The sequence below is a fragment of the Tiliqua scincoides genome, chromosome 1 (assembly GCF_035046505.1).
Source record: "Tiliqua scincoides isolate rTilSci1 chromosome 1, rTilSci1.hap2, whole genome shotgun sequence".
In the NCBI taxonomy this organism is placed as follows: Eukaryota; Metazoa; Chordata; class Lepidosauria; order Squamata; family Scincidae; genus Tiliqua; species Tiliqua scincoides.
Window position 1 is genome coordinate 122,968,633 of NC_089821.1, and position 22,798 is coordinate 122,991,430.

The 22,798-nt window shown below is 41.3% G+C and overlaps 1 protein-coding gene across 2 annotated transcripts in view; it reads left to right on the forward strand.

The window, feature by feature from the left end:
• The window catches only part of BMPR2 (bone morphogenetic protein receptor type 2), a 99,539-nt gene that overhangs the window by 50,520 nt on the left and 26,221 nt on the right, over positions 1 to 22,798 (forward strand). For both annotated transcript variants that reach the window (XM_066622580.1, XM_066622662.1), the window contains 2 exons: positions 6,103 to 6,276; positions 9,829 to 10,008. In XM_066622580.1, the coding sequence (XP_066478677.1) occupies positions 6,103 to 6,276; positions 9,829 to 10,008 (354 nt within the window). The remainder of the gene's footprint in view (positions 1 to 6,102; positions 6,277 to 9,828; positions 10,009 to 22,798) is intronic.

Here is a 22,798-nt window from a genome sequence, read left to right on the forward strand (position 1 = left end):
CGGTATTGGCAGGACTATTGTTTCCATGATTCAGGAAGTAAGGGTGGTGCTCTGTTTGGCTTCAGTAAGAGTCTGTGTTCAGTTCCGGTCACAAGAACTGAATAAGTTTATTGGCCTGCCAGAAATCAGGGGAGTTGTCAAGAGATGTTTAGAATATCTTGGTAGAGGGAGACCTGAGAAAAGGACACATTTAATCTAAAGAAGATTTTAAATGTTATTTTAAATATTGCCATTTTGAAAGATAGAAAAGTCGGAAAGAACATTTTCTTATCTAACCTAGTGGTGGCAATTTTAAAGAGCAGGTGTGTGTAAAGAGAGATTGTGGCATCTTCTTGAATGGTATTCAGAAAACATCGGTCAAGAATCTGTCAGATGGTTTAGGTATTATAATAGGTCATATTAGAGCACAAGTCAGACTGGGTACCTCATAATCTATCTAACAGGTTTTTGATTGTGGCTCCTATTTCTAAAGTGATTGAGAGACTGTTGGTTCAGATTTAGAATTTTCTCAGTATAATATATCCTGACTGGTATAAACATACTGATGCAAGAACCTCAAATGTAACCTGGTTTATCTGCATATAGAGCTACAGCCTCTTAGAAATTGCCAATTGCTATTATGGAAGCTGCTTCCATGGAGGGGCCAAATTTTACAATAAGTTCTCAATTCAACAGTGTTCCAGACGATGGTTAAGAGAGGCCGCATAGTGAAAACTCTAAATGTCTGAACTTGCCTTTTAAATACTAGCATATTGGGGATAACAGAAAAGGGCTTTCATCAAGTAATGTTTGTCTCCGAGATTGTGTGTAATTTTAGCTCAATCAATTAAGAAAATGTATGATTCTTCTTTTCTGTTATAAGTCACAGCAGTCCTTCTTACATTCAGATTCAGAACTGAAGTGTCCTTTGTTACTCAAGATAGAAACAACATCCTCTCTTTGTTTCTTTGGCTATCCTGTGCCAAGGATCAGAAAATGTAGGACAGCTGAGCGTTCTGGCATAAAGCATCTGTTCCCAAGAATAAAATAATGTATGTGCAACTCAAAATTTATTGTTCAATTCAGGAATCTAGTGAATCATTTCTTTGTCTTCATGGGTGTCTAAAAGGAGAAAAAATAGGAAATGTTAGTATCCAAGAAAATTTCTGAGCACCCAGGCGGCTGCGTGTTATAATCACAGCATATAGCTTCTTCAGGATTATTTGTCCTTAAGGCAACCAAGTGTTATGAGTGTACAGCACAAACAGTTCAGACTGTATAACCTTGTTGCTACCAAATGTTACCACAGTAATTTTTATAGACTTCTGCAGTGAATGTTTTACTTTGTCAACTTAGTGATGTTTGGTCATTAAAATAAGCAGAAATGTGATAAATATGTGACTTTTTAAGAATGGCTGTTCTGCAATGCTGTCTGCATACAATGGCTTTTCAGTGACTTGTGTGACATATTGTAGGATTGGCATTGCCCTCCTAGGACCTTGGGTCAAATCTTGTTTTGTGTGTGTCTTTTTCTTTTTTTTATAGTAATCCTGGAAAAAACTAATATGTTTTTTTCATATTTCAACAGATAAATGTTATCTGGCATAGGGTTATATTTTGATCTGATTGTTGCAGAGACCCATTAGAAGATGCCCATGAAGATTAATATACTTTCCATTTACCTGAAGCTATTTAGTCTTTCCTTAGTATTTCTCTTATGTGAAAGGATAATGCTTATTCACATCAACATTCAAAATCTAAACCAAATTTCCCACCATAGCAATGCCCTGTCATTTCAAGAAGTTTATTTTTGGGAATCGGATTTAAAGAATACGAGATCTGTCTAGTAGATGTGAAGAGGGAGATAGGTGTCAAAGCCCAAAGGTAGCTTTGCTACTTAGTGCTTTGTTGGTGAAAGGTAACCTAGTTTAAATTTCAGGCTGCAATCCTATATAGTGGGCTCTTGGTATCCACTAGGGATCTGATCCAGAACCCCTTGTATGTATTGTTTTCTGTGGGTAATGAAATCTGTGGAAGGGCCTCACAGAACCTCCTGGACATGACAGGAAGCGCCTCAGAACACTTCGCAGATGCATCTGGAAGGCACATCTCGTTGCATCCAGGTGGTCCTTGAGGCTCTCCGAGTGTGGGCTTGGTACCCATCTTGAGCCAGGTTGATGGGTGCTGAACCCACAGATAAGGTATGCTGACTGTAAACACTTTTCTGGCCCTGTAGAACACAGTGGGATTTACTCCTGGGGGGACTGGCATAGGATTGTCCTTTCAGACTGGTGTATTTACTCTGAGATAATTTTATTAAACCTGTTTATATTTTGAAAAGAAAATGCATCAGGAAGGGAAATCAGCATATAAACTTTGGTATTAGGTGCCAAAAACATTAATAACAATATCAGTATTTATATAACACCTTTCTTTTGTCATCAGATTTCTCCTCTGATTTTAATTCAAGGTGGTTTACACAGACAGGCTTTTCTAAATCCCCGTAGGGCAGGGGTGCTCACAGCTTTTTTTGGCTTGAGAGCTACTTTGAAACCCAGCAAGGCCCGGAGATCTACCAGAGTTTTTTTACAATGTTCGCGCCATCATAACATATAACATTTATGTGTACAATGTATGTTGGTGTACCTTGCATAACCGCGTGAGCCAATATTGCACAACACAACATAATTAACTATAAACATTTTTTGTAATTACTTGAGTTTACTTTGATGACTTTGCACTGAAGTGAATCAGCCAAGGATGCATAGCCCAGACAGTAGCTGCTGACAGCCAGCTTCAAGCACACTTCCAAATGTTCATCAGTCATGGTGGAACGGTACTTGGACTTAAAGATCTTCATGTAGGAAAAGGCTGACTCACATAAATAAGTGGAGCCCTTCCTGCCTCAGGTGCTCTTGTATCCCTGAGGGCCCTATTGCCTTCAAGTGGCTGCAGCTGTGCAGCACACTCTGCTGGATGCCCAGACCTTATCCTTAAAGGGGCCACTGCTGACACCACATCTACCTCCTCACCAGATCTTCCTCAGTTCCAATACAAGTGGGGGGGGGAGCAGATCTCTATACAGACCAGTGCAAAAACAGGGGAAAGGTGTGAGGGAGGGAAGATCTCTATATAGACATCACAGCAAGACCAGTCCAAAACCCCTTGCACACAGAACCAACAGATGGAAGTTGGGGGGGCACATCTCCATACATACCAGTGCAAAAACGGGAAAGGTAAGTCATCCCCAGGAGAGTCAACAGGGCTCACTCCCAGGGATGCCTGGACAGGAGAGAAGCCTGCCAGCGGCTCCTCTCCAGGTCTACTCATGAGTCACCCCCAGTAGAGTCAATGGGGCTCACTCCCAGGGATGCGTGGACAGGAGCTCTCTCCCAGGGCGGGGCTCACTCCCAGGGATGCTTCACTCCCAGGGAGCTCACTCCCAGGAATGCGTGGACGGGAGAGAAGCCTGCGATCTACTCATTTTGCCTGGCGATCGACTGGTAGATCAGGATCGACTTATTGAGCACCCCTGCCGTAGGTATTTTTACAATACAATAAGTTCTACTGTTTCATAGAACACCTTCATTCCAAATGGATTCCTTCTCAATCTTGTATCTTTCTGGCTGCATTCACCTACCACGCTTAGCTGGCAACGACGTCTCTCTCACCAAGGGTAGTCATCTCTGATCACCAGCTGGAATGCAACTCCTCTCTCTCACTTGAGGTCACTCACCGGCTGGGATCACTCAGCTTGTCATCAGTGTTGTCCACAATTCTTGAATACTTTTGGTTGTCTCAAATTTTAATCCCCCAATGTTTCTTCAGGCAAAGGTGGCAGCTCTGCCACTCAGTCAGACCTCCTGCCAATTAATTATGGTTTGTTAGTGTAGAGTTCTTCCTTTCCAGAAAGTCTACACATCTTCCATTTCATATTAGAAAGTAACCGTCTGGATTTAAGACAAAATAATTAGTGCTTCTGCTTTTCTTTTCTAACAATTTGGCAGCTCAGTAAGTAATGGATCACTATAGCAAAACAGGTGCTGTGTTTTATTGTGTGTCAGTTATTGAATACTGTTTCATGGTCTTTGTGCAGTTGCATAGTATTCCAGCTTACAGACAAGCCTGTTCTATTAACCCATCAGATTCTATCCAGGCAGAGTGATGTTGAGACCAGACATTGCCTCTTTGCCTAAGTCATCTCAACATTGAGACTTTTCTATGTTTTTCAAAACCCAATTTTTGAAAGAGGGATAGAGCTCTATATACCTTGGATGTTAAGCAAGCCCTGTCCTTTGGTGGTAACAGAAATGCATCATTCTTGGTAAAGAGGAGGCTGTTTGCTATCAGGGGCCCTGCAAGACAAAAAAGTTTCTTCCCAGAGACTGGCTGACTGGTTAACTGAGTCTATCTCCCTGGTTTACTTCTTGATCAGCAGCAATCCACCAGCTTCCTTGAAAGCACATTCCACCAGAGCCTGGTTTCATACTCCATACTGAGCCTATGAGAGGTTTTGTTCCTGGATCTCTGCAGAGAGGCAAAATAATTAGTCTTTGTCAAACACTATTTCCTAGACGTGAGATCAAGAGTGAATGCCTTGTTTAGGTACCCTGTTTTTCAGAACATCTTCTGGTTAACTTGTGCCCACCTCCAGGTTAAGGGAAATGATGTATGACTGCACAGAGATCACAAAGGAGGACAGGTTGTGTCCATGTCTCTGTAGTTTTTTGAGTGGTCATCTGTGCAGACACAGATGTCCTTTTTGCAGGTTTGACTCCAGTTGCGGAAACTGTCTTCGTCAGATGTCTGATTTTGAACTTAAGGGATAGCCCTCAACAGAACTTATGGTTTGAGTTTTTCACCCTCAAGATGCATATTCCTGAAAAGCTTCTGAGCTCAGTTCTGCACAACTCTGTATGTCTGCATTCACCACTCAAAGAACTATAGTTATCGGTTAGTAACCTGCCCTTTTCCCAAACACTGCAATCCGGGGAGCCCATAGCTATGAACAGTATGAAAATGATTCATGCAAGTATTTTGCTTTGATAGCTGCAATCTGTTTAAATTCTGTGCATTATAAGGACTTCCAACAGTGTAGGGTTATTGTGTTGAGCTGTGGCCTAATTTATAGAATGTATCAAAAAGAAAAATGTACAGAAATCCCTTTGAATTTCTAGGATCTTAAGATATTTTGATCTTTTAATATTCTAGCTCAAGGAAGACGAATGCTCACTGGGAAGACTAATTATGATGATCTAAGATTTACCAATAATGTGGTCTGGCATTGCAGGCATTCCTGTTCATCTGGTCTCCCTTACTGAATTTTAAAAGCATCTTTGTTGTTAAAATGTCCTGTAGCAGCACCAGAAGCATTGTCTTTTTAATGTTTTAAAACATTTTACATTCTTCATTGCTGTAGTATTGTTACTTGGGGTCACTTTGTGGGTAATGGTGTGACCAATAGGCATTCCGATTACACGCAACCTGCATATGACATGGTGATCTCCAAGGATGGGCCACAACTTAAATAACTCGAACTTGAATTGCAAAAACACGTTTTTCATGACTTGTGTGGACTTGAGTCATGCCTGTGAAAAACTTGGTGCCGACTTGGGGGTTTTATCCTAAAAATGAAAAGACTCTAAGGGACTCAAGGCTTGCTTTTCTGTGTCCTTGTTTGCTTGCTGTTTTTGCCGCTTCTGCAACTTGTCTTGTTTCTCGAAAAGATTCAGACTCAGGTCAAAATGATTTGAAAAACAGCTCTGGATGAGTCGCAACAGCCACAATTATGGCTTGTGGGTCAGTGAGGATGAAGACCTGGGACTTGACCAGAAGCTCAGCACTGTGACTGGCACATCCCTGGTGGTCTCTAGTGTGGTGCTGAAGGAACTGTCTTAGAACAACCTTCTCACTAAAAAGGAAAGGAAAATAAACATTGCTGATGAAAGTGTTTCTGTGAACACAAAAATGGATTGTACTCACTTCCAGGAGAAACTCAAAATAACTTTTCCAAGATGCAAGGTTCTGAAAGACCAAAGTCACTTTTAATTTTCTCATTATGTCTAGAATTGAATTTAAAATTTTTACTGTCTGAGCCTTTTTTGTGTTCCTTTCTCATTTTAGCAGCCCAGAGTGAAGAGACGTTATGTGCTTTCAGGGACCAGTATCAAACTGATCATGGAATTAGTGAAAGTCGCATCTCTCAAGAGAATGGTACTGTTCTGTGTACAAAAGGCAGCACCTGCTATGGTCTCTGGGAGAAAACTCGAGAAGGAGAAATACATCTTGTGAAGCAAGGTAACATTCAGTGATCATGGCATTGCTATTTTTTCCATTTGTACTTAGATTATAGTTATTTGGTTTTGTCCCTTATTTTGTTATTAAAACTTACTGGTAGAACTATTTTATGTTTGAACTGTCAGCATGTAATTAGCAAGCTATTTTACCACCCGTTGGACACAAATTTGAACATATTTTTACCATCTAGCATTGCACTGGATAGTTCTACGTAGATGTGTTTTCACACTGGGGTTCATTGTCTGCAAGTCTTGTTCTGATTGTAGCTAGATAGCCTAGACCAGGGGTGTCCAAACATTTCGGCAGGAGGGCCACATCATCTCTCTGACACTGTGTCGGGGGCAAAAAGCTGAGGGAAAAAAGAATTAATTTACATTTAAAATTTGAATAAATTTACATAAATGAATTTATTAGAGATGGCACTTATATGAATGAATGAAAGGCCTTGCACAAAGCAAGGCCAGCCTTTTCTTTGCTGCCACTGCTGCATCACAGACGTGAAACAGCAAGTAGTGGAGGGAGCCCTCATCCCACAGCTCAGGTGAAAGGTTGAACAGTTGTCTTCATGCTGAAAGCAGTTGCATCGAGCCAGCATGGGCTCCAGCAAGTCTCCAGAGGGCCAGAGGTTTGGGCACCCCTGTTCTAGACTAGCAGTAGCGGCATGACAGACCATCATTTCAGAAAAGAGATTAAACTTCTGTAGTCCTGTACGCACTTAGGCTGTAGTCCTGTATGCACTTACTTGGGAGTAAGTTCATTGAAATTAGTGAAACTTAACTTCTGTGTAGACATGTCATAGGATTGTGCTTGAAGTCAGATAGCACTTGCACTGTTGCTGTGCCTGTTTGTTGGTTGCCATAGCTCGTTGGAACAATGTCTGTGCAGTCTGCAGTAAAATAATAGAATAAAAAGTTTTTAAACAAAGAGGTTCTCAAATTAGCATGCTATTCTTGATTATGAAGGAATCTACAAATGAATGTCTAGTTTCAAGGACTGGTCTACTGCAGGTGTTACATTGCTGAATTTCCAAATGTGTCCCTTCAAATGGGCATTCCCCTCCTTCCAGTTTTGGAGCTAAAAGTGGCCAGTGTGATAGTCATATCAAAGCCAATGCTAGCCGTTGTAGTGCCAAATCACAGTTTAGAAACCTGCTTTAGATTGAAGTTGCAAACTGTGATTAGGCAATAACTACAGCTAGCATTATGATCTGCACACTAGTTTATCTCTAGAACTTAAAGGGAAGAAGGAACTCACCTGAAGGAGAAGAGAGTAATGCACATGCCTATAAGGCACTCCCAATAGCCCTGACCACAGTTAAGTGGTCGGACAATGTTGCCTCTGCACTGAGCCACTGTGTCTTCAGGCATAATCTAAAAAAACCTTAACCCAGTTCTGCCCAACCCATAGATGTACACATTTGATCCTTGTTGCATATATGCAATGTTGGGCAGAAATAGCTTGATATACAGGAGTCCCAGAAGGTTGGACTGTTGATGAACATTACAATAAATTTGATAGATCTGTCAAACAGAAATAGATAAAACTGTAGGTACCCTGAAAGCAGTAACCATTTTGTACTGTTTATATTAGATAGAAATGCTAGGTAACAATTATTGAAGTATGAGCTTCTAAAATTGTCTTTATGGAAGAATAGTGAGTGGACTTGGTTGCAAGGATATGTGAATGAAAAATCGCTTGAGAATAAGTAAGTTCCAGTACTGAAAATATTCTAGAAATTTATCTGAAAGGATGGGTGAAAAAGTGAGAAAGGTATATATTTAATGTTAGCAGCTGACTTACAGGCCAATAAGACTACATATTGAAAAGCAATTGCTGAAGAACATCAAGAAATGTGGTTTCTCAGTCAAAAGTTGAAAGAGTAGATGAAGATTGGCCAAATGAATTGGAACTTGATCGTTAAGGAAGCAGCATAGCCAGGGGATGTTGAAATAAAAAAACCAGAATGCAAAGTTAATAAAAATTATTCCAGCACATTCACACAATAAGGAATACCTTGTGTGATTTTATTTCAGGGGCAGGCAATTCGGAATTCTAGAGATTTTTAACCTCATTGTCATGAGTCAGGAAAAATCTTTTAATTTTTTGATAGAATTTTGTTTTCTGATCACTTTACTAGGGATGGCATTCCTGCTAGTACTGCTGTTTATGTGATCTCTTGTTCTGGAGTGATAAACATGCAAAGAGCTTATTTTATTAAAGGGTCCTTTCTTTACTTTCAGCTTCTGACTAGCCTCTTGAGCATGTCTAAAAAAAAAAAACTTGAAGAGAGTTAAAGCATCCTACTTGTGATATAAATGAGTCCTAAATTGATAAACCAGCAAATAGTTTGAAGATGGAATAGTACTTTTGATACTTGGCTAGGATGGGCTTAAAGATTGTACAGTTTAGGTATGCAGATAGTGGTGGTCATTAGAGGATATGTGGCCTGCGGGAGTCTAAAAGACTATCCAATACAGTATGTGTGTATTTATATAGTGATCTGTGCTAATAATAAGCTATCTGTACCCAGCATAAAAATATTAGTACAAAGAAGGCATCTCAACAATATCAGCACACTCAAAGTAGTGCAGTTAGTCAAAACTACAAAGTCTTTATTTAGGATAATGAGTGTATTAAAAACTTTATGAAAGAAGAATGCATTTATATGATGTCAGGTTAGGCACTTATGAGTTTCACAAGAATGTAACATGCTGGTGCTATAATAGAAAAGGCTCTGTTCATAGCCTCATAGACAACACCCCTTTGAGTAAAAGGGTTTGGACAGTTATTAGAAAGTCTTGTGGGGGGATTGCTTAAATCAGTGGTTCCAAACTGGAAGGTCACAACCCACCAGCCAGGAAAGCACTTGTCCTTGCCCCTTTAAGGGAAAGGGGAAAGGCAGCAATGCAGGATCACACTACTGCCAGAGATGGGAGGGGGCTTTTTATTCACCACCCTCCAGTACTGGAGTCCTGGGGGTTCTGGGGTGCCCTCTATGCTAAAAATAGAAAAAAGTGCCAGTTTTTTCTGTTATTAACATGTTTGAAGGGATGGGGAGCCCTGTGGAGGGTAGCCTCCCTGGACCCCCTGCCGTACCCTCTGGTGCTTGAGTCTTGTGAGTAAAATGAACCCCTCCTATCCCGGGCAGCAGCATGATCCTAGTGATTGCGTTGCTGCCATAGGCCCTTCCTCTATACACTTACGGTGCTCCCAACTCCCTTTTAGGAGTTTGGGAAACAGTGCCTTTAAGTTAAATTTGAAACCAGTTCATGTATTATGCCTGATCTTGTTTGATCTTGGAAGCTAAGCAGGATCAGGCCTGGTTAGTACTTGGATGGGAGACCACCTGGGAATACCGGGTGCTGCAGGCTTCTACCATAGTCTTTCAGGACTGAAGGTTGCCAACCATGTATTATGCCAATAGAGGATGCTCTTTCCATTTTGCAATTATGGAATAAGGAGTAGAGATGCAAATGAAATGGAATGTTTAACAAGCTGAATATAAAAGCTGTGCATTGATGTAGTACTATATCATTTGCTGCTGTTTTTCAGGATGCTGGTCTCATATAGGAGACCCCAAAGAATGTCACTCCGAGGAGTGCATAGTAACAACACCCCCTTCCTTGGCTCAGAATGGGACATACCGTTTTTGCTGCTGCAGCACCGACCTGTGCAATGTCAACTTCACAGAGAACTTCCCACCACCAGATCCTACTGATGCTACACCTTTAAGTGAGTCACAGCTTCTTGGACTATGTAATAATGAGGATTCAAGAATAATTGAGGAAGCATCAATACTCTGATGAACAGTGATTGTGTCATGTCTTGGGGTCAAATTGCACTTAACCACTTTAATAAGGAGATGCGTGCTGCTACTACCTTTCACTGTCAGAAGGCAATTGCAGGTGGATTTCTTGTAGTAGACAGAGCAAGTCTTCAGTACCTTTTGTGGAGGAGATGCCTATACATTGATATACACTTATTTCCTACTATGAGACCTCAACATTGGTTTTATCATTTTTTGGAGATAAATCAGGGGATCGGATTTTATGTTCTATGCATGCTAAAATACAAATAGATCTGAAAATGAAATAATGGGTTATTAAACAAATTAGCTCTTATAATTGCATTCATATAAGAACATATTATTGCAAGTAACAAAGCAGAACTTAAAATTATGTGATTTAATTTAATTTTTATGCAAACATTTAATATCATAAAGGGAACTTTAAACTTACTGCAGTGAGGAAACCTTGGGGCAACATGGAAGTAAATTAATTTGGGTCTTATCCCTAGAGCTCAAGAAATGCCAAGTCAGCAGCAGAGAGGAATATTATTTAAGATGCTTTATGCACAAACTGGAATCCATGAGAAATTGCAAGAGAGGAATAAATGATCAGGCAATTCCTCACTTTTCCCTCTGTAGCACAGCAGAATGAGACTGCTGACCTCTGAAGCTAAATGAATCAATACCTGTTGACCACACCCTAATCCTCAGCACACCAGTCCTGTATCATGATTGCCCTACAATGCTGACTGTTAAAATTCAGAATTAAGTGAGCTGGAAGCTGCCTGTCTTGAATTCTGAACCTAAGCAGCACAGCATAGGGAACAGTGACTTGGGTGGGTATTTTTATCTCCACTTCCTTGTGCTGCCAGTCTGAATTTGAGAGAGGTGAAATGGAGTGCAGAGTACACACCTTATGTGTCTCGTCGTGTACACCCTCGGACCGTGGTTGCACCTCTGTTTCAGGATATTTAAAGCTGTTGTGATGCTGCCCCCTTCACATTTTATCCTTGGAGAGGAACACAGGACTGTAGGAAGTGGTTATCCTCTGGTCCTAATTAAAATTCTACCACTCAGCCAAGTCTTTTAGCTTCAAAGTACAAGCATCCCACTGTATCCACACATCCCTTACCCACGGATCAGAAATTCCATCCCTTTTGCACAAATAACCTATCTGTCTCTGTTTGCAGCCCTCCTGTCACTGTCTACTGTGTCTTACTCTCTCTGTGCTCTCTGCAAATGCTAACAGGAAGCAATGTGATGCTAAGCATCAATATGCAATATCAGGTCAATATTCTTTGGTATACTTGTTGGAAATTGAAAGGAGGCTCTGGAGAAGGTATATAGAAAAATGTGCTGTACTAGTCTGATAAGAGTTGTCTCTCTTGCACATTGATCCAAAGTACATTAGGGTGTTTGGAGATGGAGTTCTCAGATATGCTTCCGGCATTATCAATTTTAATACTTAGTATCCCCTAGTAGGCACAGGCTGAGCATTAACATCTATGTTGTAAGACTGTAAATTCTTTGCAGCAAGGAATAGGCAGTATAAATGGTGTTGGTGTTCTATGGTTTTCAGGCATCATAAGACAATTTTTGTGAACCTCTGATTGTGCAAAGAGTCATATGCTTGTATCAAATTCAGAGAGAGAGAGAGAGAAGGTAGCCAACTGTCATAGCATTAAGATGTATTGCATCAGCTAAAGAGCAGCACGTTGCTGTGGTGGCTGCCTTTCTCTTGGTCCCCTGATTTTAAAAGGTACTGTTGATTCAGTTGCTTTCCTAGCTGGAGAAATACAGAACTGTAACTACAAGTCCTGGTAACAAGAGTAGCACTGCAGCAGTTGAGTAAGTAGGGAGGTAGTGGCGGGAGGGGTTGACAAGCCAATATGGTCTGTATGCAGCTGTTCACTAAGGGGCACTTGCTGCTTGCCAAGCAAGAGACTGGTTACATAACTGTGTTCTGACTGCTAGTGGTGTACTTTTATATGTCTTTCCAAGCAATTTTCTCTTTCTAGTTATTTTTTCAAACATGTCATACATTTATATCTCTCCAAAAGGGGCGTTAAATATGTTGAATTTGGCAATATGCTTACCATATGTTTTCTATTAACTTTCATAATTTACTGTCAGTAGTCAAAGTGCTAATAGTTAGAATTCATTGTTCTGCAAGATTATCCATAGAGGGAAGAGAATGCAAACACACTATATGTACCCCTAAGTTTCTTCATTCATTCTTGTAATTGGACCCCTGTAATCGGACAGGAAATAGAGGTTAAATATTATTTATTCCTTCGTCATTTCCCATTCAAAAATTAACAATGATCAGGTGTTCTTCTGTTACATAAAAGAGGCCTGAAAGGCATCTCCCAGGACTTTCTGGAGCTAGTAAAATGAATTCAAGACCATTCTGGGGAAGAGAAAATTAAGGAATACAGTGGGGAGAAAGCCACACAGAGAATTCTTCACTGTGTGGAGAATTGAATTGGTTTATATACTAATTTTGCTTGTGCTTCTGGATTCAACTTTGTTCTATGTGATAGCAGTAACCTTGGGTTCCTTTTATCAGCTTTGCCCATGAAACTAGACACGTCTCTTTCTTGAAGCATTGGAACTTCCTTCAGTTAGCAGGTTCAGAAAGGACAGTATGCTGCTGCCCAGTGCCAGTGAGGAGTTGGTCATGGAGAACATGCCACTAACATTTTGTCACAGATGTACTGGCCACAGGACTTTTTAAGAGGACCAAGTCCAATTAAGAGGGTTAGTTATTTTCTCTGAAAACCCACACACTTTAGGATTGGCAAATCTCGGTGTGTACCCTTTGCTGTATGAGCGGCCTTTCTCATCAGTCCTATGTTCTTTTTATTCTTGAAGTAAGGTCTGCTAGGATACATAGCAGAGTCCAGCGTTGGCTCCTATTTTAAAGAACAGCACCCTTCCCTGAGAAACCTGCTTTCTTCCTCTAAATCAATGGTTCCTAATCTTTATGAGCCCGCGGACCACTGAGGCAAAAATCAAAATAGTTGTGAATCGCTTGCAACCCCCAACACCACCCCTGCACATGAATAATACAATTAAATTTGTAATAATTAGTGAAGATTTATTAGAGATTTATTATTTATAGAGACTTATTTTTATTTATATTATTTTAACAACTTGTGGGTTGTTGCTTTTTGTTGCTGGCTGTAGTGGTTCGTTCTCCATCCTCTTCACCACTTAGTGTCTAAGTCAGTGAGTTGAGAACTGGAAGTGAATGAAGGCAACTTTTTTTCCTGAGACCTTGCAAACCACTTTTCAGGGTCTTGTATGTCACCTGTGGTCCATGGATCACATGTTGGGAACCAGTGCTTTAAATCAAAACTTGTAGGGGGAATACTGTTTCATTTCAATAAAGTGAAGTCAGATCTCTTATAGCTCTGACTTTCAGGCTGCTGTGCCATCAGAGCAGTTCAGCCAATGGCTAAGGTCTGCTTACCTTGGATTCCATCTCTCTTCTTGAGTTCTTCTTAACCTTTTTAGCCAATTAGCTGAAAAACAGCAGTTCCCTGGTGGAGGCGGGGCTTTCCTCACTGATGGGATTTGTCCCATGCACTGTCAATAGGTAGGGCCAGCCGAAAAGGTGGGCAGAACTCGCACGCACAGGAATCCAGCCCCCAGACTGTTCGTGCCTCATGTAGCTGCTTGGCCAGCTCCTCCAACAGTTACTTTTTTTGTTTGTCTTGTGCCTCCCTCCTTTTGTGTCTTCTCTTTGAGGCAGAAGAGGAATAGCAGCAGACGCACTGTTCTGTGCTTAACTTTTGACTCTTGAATATTTTGTATATATGTAGTCATAGTGAATGTCCTAAAAGGTCATCCCCACAAACCTGAGTTTGGAAATGGGAGATGGCAACTATTAAAATAAGCTGTGAATTGAAATTTCTATGAAGAAAGTCAGGAGGGCATTCAGTAACTTTCAGGATATTCCCTCAGGATGTTAGGTGGCAGAGCCAGCTGCTGTTGGCTTGAGAAGGCTCTGCTGTCTTCCCCAAGCCAGCCTTGTTTAGTGACCAGGAAGCTGGTTACCAGTGAGGTTCCATAAAAGCCTGCTAATTAAAGAGTGAGTGTGTTGGTGTCTCGCTCTATATGCATGTTTTTTCTTGTTCCTCTTTTCTTCCCCTTTGTGCTTGCATTTCCCCACTCCTACCCCATGGTTTAAGACTGAAACAGAACCTTCACTGCACAAGTAGGTTTTTCAGTAGATAATCCAAATGCTTTGGAGAACCAACTGTGCACTCAGGAAAATGTAAAGGCTCAATTGTTTATGTGCAAACTACAACTGGACAGAGCCATGAGAGTTGGATGCCTTGACGGAAGTGTGGCTAATGGGCTTACTATATTCCTTTCCACCATTCCTCAGGATTTGTACAAAATAAAGGAATTGGGCACAGATGTAATTTTGGTGGGTGTGACTCCCAGAGCTATTTAGCGTTTTCTGTTCAAGATCACTGGATACTATGGCTGAATTAAGGGCCTGTTATCTATCCTGATATGGGTGTTTACAATTTGACATTCTGATAGCTAAGAGAGAATGGCTGAGCATGTTTGGTTATTCAGCCCTAGTTGTGGGTACTGAACTGGAATCTAGGCACAACTCCACTAATAGTTTGTAGGACTACACGTGGAAGGTTTTCCTGTCCTGGTATGAATCAAAGGGCAAACAACTGAATAGTGATTACCTAGCTACCGTTTTAGAATCCGTGCAAGTGGGTGTAGATAAGGGTCATGGTATATATGTTTTGAAATAGCTGGTGGTGACCCTCAGTCGTATCTTTTACTATAGGAAATGGGGGCCTTTCTTTTCATCCACCTATAAAGTGTTTACTTAGAGAGGTAGCATTGCTTTATCTGTGATGGTCCACAGATTTCCCAATTGGAATCTGAATTGAGACTACCCTTTGAGCCCATGCCACCATGCCTCCTAAGGAGGTAACATTTAAGAACATGTTTCTGGTTGTGAGCATGTTCGCCAGTAAAGTTTCGGAGTTAGAGGTGCTCTCTACTAATCCTGGGCTTTCTGTTTTTCATACAAATAAAATGGTTTTGAGACCTGACCTGTCTTTCTTACCAGAGGTGAATTCCATATTTTGTGCAACAGTGTCCTACCTTTCTTTGTCCTTTCCTCCCACGAGACCAAAGCAGGCAGAAGCTAGATGTATGAGAAGGCCTCTGTGATTCTGTATGTCTAGGTTGGGGAACTTTTGTACATCCAAGGCCTTGCTTATTTCTTAGGGCTCAATAAGAGTAAAAAGATCTCCACTTGGCTTCCTCCTGTTGGTTTAGGGTAGGGGCCTCCAAAGTATGGCTCACAGTGCACCCCATTCTCATCGTGCTGCCTCCCACTGTCAATGCCCGATCATTGTAGAAACCCGTGCTGGGCAGCCATTTCTGCTGCCAATTGCCCCAGAAAGCTTTGCGCCCTGATTTCCTGGGGGGGGGGGTGCTGCCTGGCATGAGTTTCTATAAAAATTGGGCGCCACGACAGGAAGCGGTGCGGCAGAACTGTAAGCCTTCACCACTGCTGCGCTGTGCCTGAGAGGCTTTACTTGGTGCACCAGATCTGGTCTGCAGGCTGTAGTTTGGAGGCCCCTGGTTTAGGGAGTTGTTTTAAAATATATGATTCTGGATAAGGTACCACTGCATGGCATCACTAATTCATTGAAATAAGGTATAAGGTACCACTGCATGGCACAAGTGGTACCATGCATGGATAAGGTACCACTGCATGGCATCACATTCATTGAAGGGGACAGCTATCTGCTTCTTTCTGGAGTGGTTTCTCTCTTAGATGAGATCTATCATACAGCAATGTGTGTTTTGGTCTATACATTCACCAAACACTTAAAGGTGAATGTGTCCACCTTGACGGATGCTACTTTTGAGAGGTTTTGTAGAGGATTCTTCCACAAGAAGGACTTTCAAACCAGTTACATGACCTTCTTGGTGGAAATAATTCTGTACATCTTTCCTGAAGGTTTTTGAATGCCTTCCTGCCATTCTGCACAGAAAATAGGTTTTACACTTACATGTAAATACCTGTTTTTGAGGAATGTGGCATGCAGCCACATTCAGCACAGCTTTCAGAATTGCAGCTGATAAAGGGAAAATGTATATTTTTCCAGCAACAAGATTAATAAGAATCTTACACTCCTTCAATAATTGCATAAAACATGCAGGTGTAGTGTGCCCCCCCCCCAAAAAAAAACCCAAACCTGGAGGCACTAAGATATGTAGCTCACAACTCTGTAATATCTTGTCAGTGACTTGAAATTAATACATATCTGTAGCTTTAGAAAATTCAACCTCCTTAATAATGAATTCTTTTTTTTTTACCCTCAGATTATTCCTAACTAGTATTATGTTCTACTTTTCTTGGGTTGTATCTTGCTTGTATCTTGGCAAATAATGCTTTAAACATATAAACAAAAGGGACATTGCTCAGTTACCATAGAAACGAAGACCATTTTAGCAGTCTGTGAGCCTTTACAATTGCTGCATTTGCTGTTAGTAGTGGCTCTGTGATGACAAGTCAGCTGCTTATTTAGTGCTATTTTTCTAAGTAATGAAGGATATTGGCTGCTAGCAGAATGCGTGAAAATATTTTAGATGCAGGATACAGGTTGGACCTCAGTGTCTGTGAAGGATCCTTTCCTGAACCCTCTGTGGATACCTAAATCCACAGGTTGCAGTCCAATACGGTGTCTGGACAGGACCAGAACCTCATTCCGGTCGCAACCAGAGCTGTTCTGAGCCCCATAGAGGCTGCGCAAAGCTCCCATAAGCATTTTCGTGAAAACCGGACGTGTCCTTCTGGGAGCCTTTCAGTGTGCAACCACTGTAGGCCTCAGAAAGCCTCCTGGATGTGACTGGAACAAGGTTCCAGTTGCATCCGGGAGGTCCTCAGTGGGTCTGCCAGCCGCAGGTTCGGAACCTGCAGTGGTTCAAATCTGCAGATTCTGAATCCACAGATAAAGAGGACACAGTGTACACTAATTGCATAGTTTTAAAAGTTCCTTAAATTATTTGCTTATTATGTGATTCTTGCATTAACACAGCTATGTGGATATTTTAAATATGAGGGTCGCCCAGAAAGTAATGCACCACATTTTTTTTCTCAGCCTACAGTAATGGTATGAATGCGAAACTTCAGATATACATTATTTGAATTTTCAGGAGTGTGCACACAAATTTTTGGTTTCTTCAGATAGATAGCGTAGCTGCAGCAGTGTTTCGAAATGGCGTCTGTAAGTGATGTACGTTACAAGCAGTGTGTCGTCATTGAATTTCTCACTGCGGAGAAAGAAACTGTTGGGAACATTCACAAACATTTGTGTACAGTTTATGGAGAATCTGCAGTCGACAGAAGTACGGTTAGTTGTTGAGCACAGAGGGTGAGGCCATTAGAAGGCAGTTCGGCAGAGCTCCAAGATTTGCAGCATTCGGGGCGGCCATCCACGGCTGTCACACCTGACAAGACGCAGCTTGCTGATGTGCTCATTCGCGAGGACCGACGCATAACAACTAGGCAGTTGGCGCTGAAGCTGTCAATCAGCAAAGGAAGCATGGATGCAATCATCCGTGCTCTTGATTACTCAAAAGTGTGTGCATGATGGGTTCCGCACTGTCTTACGGTGGACCACAAATCTCTCAGAAAAAACATTTCTTCTGAATTGCTGAAACATTTTGAAGATGAGGGGGAAGCGTTCTTGTCCAGGATTGTGACAGGTGATGAAACCTGGGTTCACCATTTTGAGACCGAAACAAAACGACAGTCGATGGAATGGCGTCATCCTCAATCTCCACAGAAGAAAAAATTCAAAGCAACTGCTTCCGCCGGTAAGGTCATGATCACTGTGTTTTGGGACTGTGAGGGCGTCATACTCATTGATGTGATGCCAAGAGGCAGCACCATTAATTCTGAAGCTTATGTGAAGACATTAACCAAACTCAAGAAGTGCTTCCAGCAACTTCGGCGCCATAAAAACCCGGGTGAATGTTTGATTCAACATGATAACGCTCGGCCTCACACAAGTTTGAGGACTTCGGAACACATCACTAAACAGGGTTGGACTGTGTTACCTCATCCACCCTACAGCCCTGACCTAGCTCCCACTTGTTTGGGCCATTAAAGGATGCCATTCGCGGAAGACATTTTGAGGATGACGAAGAGGTGATTTGCACAGTGCAGAAATGGCTTCGTGACCAGAACAAGGAGTGGTACCGACAGGGCATACATGCCCTTGTGTCTCGCTGGAGGAAGGCCATAGAACTGGACGGAGATTACGTGGAAAAATAGGGAGTGTAGAAGAAACATCATTCTTTCTTGTGTGTAAGTTTCATTGTGTTCAATAAATAATTGTTGAAGAAAAAAAATGTGGTGCATTACTTTCTGGGCGACCCTCGTATATAAAGATGTATTCCATAATGTTTCAGGAAACTGCCTTCTCCTGAGTCAGTTTGTCTAGCTCAGTATTAACGTTGAACCTGGAATGTTCTGCAAGCAGAGCAGGTATTCTTACCACTGAGCTTTCCCCTGTAGGCATAACTAAGATAATAGTAAATTATTTGATCTGGCAAAGCTATTCACAATTACATTTCCATAAAATTGCAGCGGTGATGTAAGCAGCATACTACAGTCACATGCAATTTTGTTTAAGGTGTTTTGGAAGTGATTGTTAGATTTGGGTGTTTGTTACGATTAATTGCTTGTCTTGGAAGACGTAGTCCTTTCAGTTCGTAAATACTGACTTTTTAAATCCAGCAAAGCACTATGAGGGTGCAATCCTAACCCCTTATGTCAGTGTTTTCCAGCATGTGCTGCATCCTGCAATTGGGTGGCACTCACGGAGGCCTCCTCAAGGTAAGGGAATGTTTGTTCCCTTACCTTGGAGCTGCGTTGCCCTTATGTCGATGCTAGAAAGCATCGACATAAGGGGTTAGGATTGCACCCTGAAGTGCTTAATATATGCCTAGAGGAAAGTAGCAGTCATCTTAAGCCCAACTGCAAATAGTTAAGTATGGATAGCTGACGTATTTTTTGTATTGAAATTCTGCATTAATCTCCACAGTATGATGTAGTTGGAGTGAAATGTTGCAGAGATCCTTAACACATGTGCACGAAGTTTTGCATCATGTGAGTGTTCATCACTCTGATAAATTCCAGAAGGATAACTTCTTAGTCTTTAATATTCCACAAGAGTCTTCACTGTCTTTGTCCCAACAGATTAGATATCAGAGTGTTTTTTGACATAAGCTTTTATGTGCTGGAACACTGGCTTCCTATCCAAGCCACACATAAGTTGCAGGCTTAGAGGTCTCACATGTGGGTTGCAGATCCAAATCTGTATAAGGTCTGAGACAAGGGGCAGTTTTGCCAGACGGAGATTTGAAGCTTCTTGGAAGGCTTGATTGCTCTGGACTTCCAAGGCACCAGCAATAAGAAGTTAACACATCTGCATTTGTTTTACTCTGTTGCTGAATTTTCAAACTACTGTAGAAACTTGGACAGTTTTTAGAAAGTGCAACTATTGAATGAAGCAGAAAACATTCAACTCTGGAACAAAATTTGCACTGTTGTGCAAATTGGGATGTTTGAACACTTGTTGTCAGAACCACAATCTAATTTAGAAAAATTAAGGAATGGTGATTGCTTTTATTGGTTATCCTGATTGTATAGAAATACTGCAAACTTTTGAATGTCCAGATGTCTGTAACAAAGTATTGCGCTTTTTTACCCATTCAGAGTATGTGAGGGAAAATCTAATATAATTTTTAATTTTTTCTTTCAGTAAGAAAGCGTGAATGCAATTGTTGGTTCTTGTTTAAATAAGAGAAATAATTCAGGGAGAAGCCAGTTTTTTCTCCTACTTGGAAAGGCATAAGTCCAGTAATCCTTAAATTACCTTTCTGTGCAAGACTGGCTGACTGTATTGTACGGAAACTGTCCTTTGCTGCTAGCACGGCAGGATTGTTCTTTCTTTGACGCAGTAGACCCAGACAAAGGCTGAGTGTAGCAAGGAAGCAGACGGCACGCCTCCAGTCAATGCCCCGGCCTGGCTCCAGGATTTGTAAACAGAAACATCCCAGGCTCCAATAAGTCAGACGGCGGTTCCCTGTCTGATCTGCATGCAGGAAGTGCCTGCTCGTACAAGTCTTGCCATCGTATATAAGCACCCATGAGCTGTTTGAGTTTGCCAGAGCTGCCTTGCTGTGAAATACAGGAAAAAGAGGGTGTTTAACTTCTTGGAGGAACACAGGACACTTTATATACAGCATACCAAAATGCAAAAGACCATGCAGTTAGATTAACTTACTAAACTTATTTTTCCCCCTCACGCGATAACAGTCCATTTGCCTTAAAATCCGAGAATGTGTAAGATTGTAGTTAACTAAGTTATGGTCTTAAATATTTCAGTTCTGTTTTACAAGATAATGAATCTCTGCTTTATTTGCTATAAAAGAGAAATTAAAAACATGGAACTTTTAGTTCCTTGATCTCGTTAATGACACTGTTATTATCAGAATTCCAAGACAGGCATATAGGGATGATTTCTGAAATAGTAGCACTACTTGCAGATTTATTTCTGGCTAATGTTTTGGTGTGTGTGTGCACAGTAGGTGGCCAGAAAGATTGAAGCAAACCAACCAGTCTGCAGTGCCTGCCCACCCCTGATTTTTCCCTTGCTTTGTCTGGCTTGGCTTGCCTTGCCTTGCCAGCCATGTAACCAGAATGTTGGCACTCAGTGCTTGCTTGGGCCAGAATTTTTTGAGAGTTGATCAACTGGAAGAAGGGAGCCTCCAGATCACCCTAATAATAATAGTATGGGTCTGCCTAGGATTGAAGCTGCGATCACTGGAGGTGTTTGAAAACAGTGTTGTTTTACTCAGAAGTAAGCTCTTTGTGTTCATTGACCTAGGCTGTAATCCTATTTTACTCACCAGAAACAAGCACCTCCAGCCATCACAAAACTTTAATCTTGCCCTCACATGAGGATGAAGATTGCTGCTGCAGCTGGGTAATTTGCTTTCTCCTCTCACTAAAATTTTTTTAGTCCTGTCAAGTACTAAGCACGGCATGCCTCTTTACAATGCAAGGCTTAATTTTGGAGAGGTCCAGTATCTGGAATCTTTTTCCAGAGAATTGTTTATCCCTAATTTCAGATAAGTGAGCTCTGGGTATAGTTACTTATAAAAGGCGCTTTATGGATGCTATGGGGCCCTCTTTATCATTTTTGAACTTTTGAAAAGTATTTTTGTTCTAAACTGAACAATACGGCAGCTGCCTGGAAGTCATACCCACTTCTCTAGAACTCTTAATTTGGGATGGGTTGTAAGATTATGCTTACAGAATTGCGTTCTGGATGTGAGGGCGATCTGGCTGCGACATCTGTCACCACATTGATCACCAGGGTTGATTCGACTGATCTGGCTGGCTAGATGGGTGTCCCCTTTCTTCCTCACCGCTCCATGTGTGTCCCTCCTGAAGCTGCGCACTTGGTGGAAGAGGATGACCATCCTAGATAGAAGTGTACCATTGTTCAGTTACGGGCATACGATAACTGCGTTCCCCTGCTAGAACCTCCAAGAACTGCTTTCTTGTACTCTGCATTAATTAACTGAATGTAGCCATGTGGCTCATACATAAGGATAACTGAAAGAGTGGCAAGAACTATGCCATTTGCCACCTTAATTGTTGTATAGGAAACTGCTTTATATTGAGCCAACCCATAGATCTGTCTAGCTCAGCAGTGTCTACTCCAACTGGCAGCTCTCCCAAAGTTTCAGGTAGAGGTCTTTCTTGGCCCTACTTAGAGAAGACATGGATCAAACCTGCCTCCTTCTTCATGTAAAGCAGCTGCTTTCTAGAGTTACCTGTTCTGAATAGACATTACTAATTTTTGCTTTCTGGTTGTGGTACGCTTGTGGTCTGCTTCACTCCCCCACTGACTCACTGTGATCCCAAAGCCCGTCTAGGGGTGTCCCTTTTTGAATCTGCGTGATTTTGAGAGGTCATGTAGTTACCATACTACCAAGCGATGCTGGAGCATCAGTAAAAAAATTTCTGTTTTGCTACTAGTCTTGCCAACAGTTGCAGCAGGAGGAAATTCCTTTACTTGGACCTTCTGGAGCTAGGAAAATGGCAAATTGATAAGTAATAGTACATTGTTCTTGCATTGTTCTTGCATTGGCCCAGCGATAGGCAGATTGTGTGAAAATAAGCTTCTCTTGTTCTGATATTTGCCATATTTTAAAAAGACTGTTACATTATTTTGAAAACCAAAAGATTTCTGGATTGATTCCAGAATATCATTTTTCATCGCTAAAAGAATAATACATCTGTGTTGAAACCACATGGATTTTACAGAAAACATCTGTGATCAGGAATCTAGTGTCTTGCTTAGCAAAGGTTTACTGCAGAATCCATGTAGAGACTATATTCTAATAAGATTTTATGGCTGCAGTTTCATGCTGTGGTTGAAAAAGTTATAATGGAATTTTATATTCCAAGCAACATCATTCTAAAAATCTCAAAGTGTACTTAAATTTACTAGCCACATATGAAACACAATAGCTGCCTTGAGTTTTTGGAAATGTGGGGTATAAATGTTTTAAATAAATTAAAATAAATTATGCCTTTTATGCCATGTATTAGAAGATAAGTCAGTGCATTGTTTCAACCATCCAGTCCAGCTTCCTGTA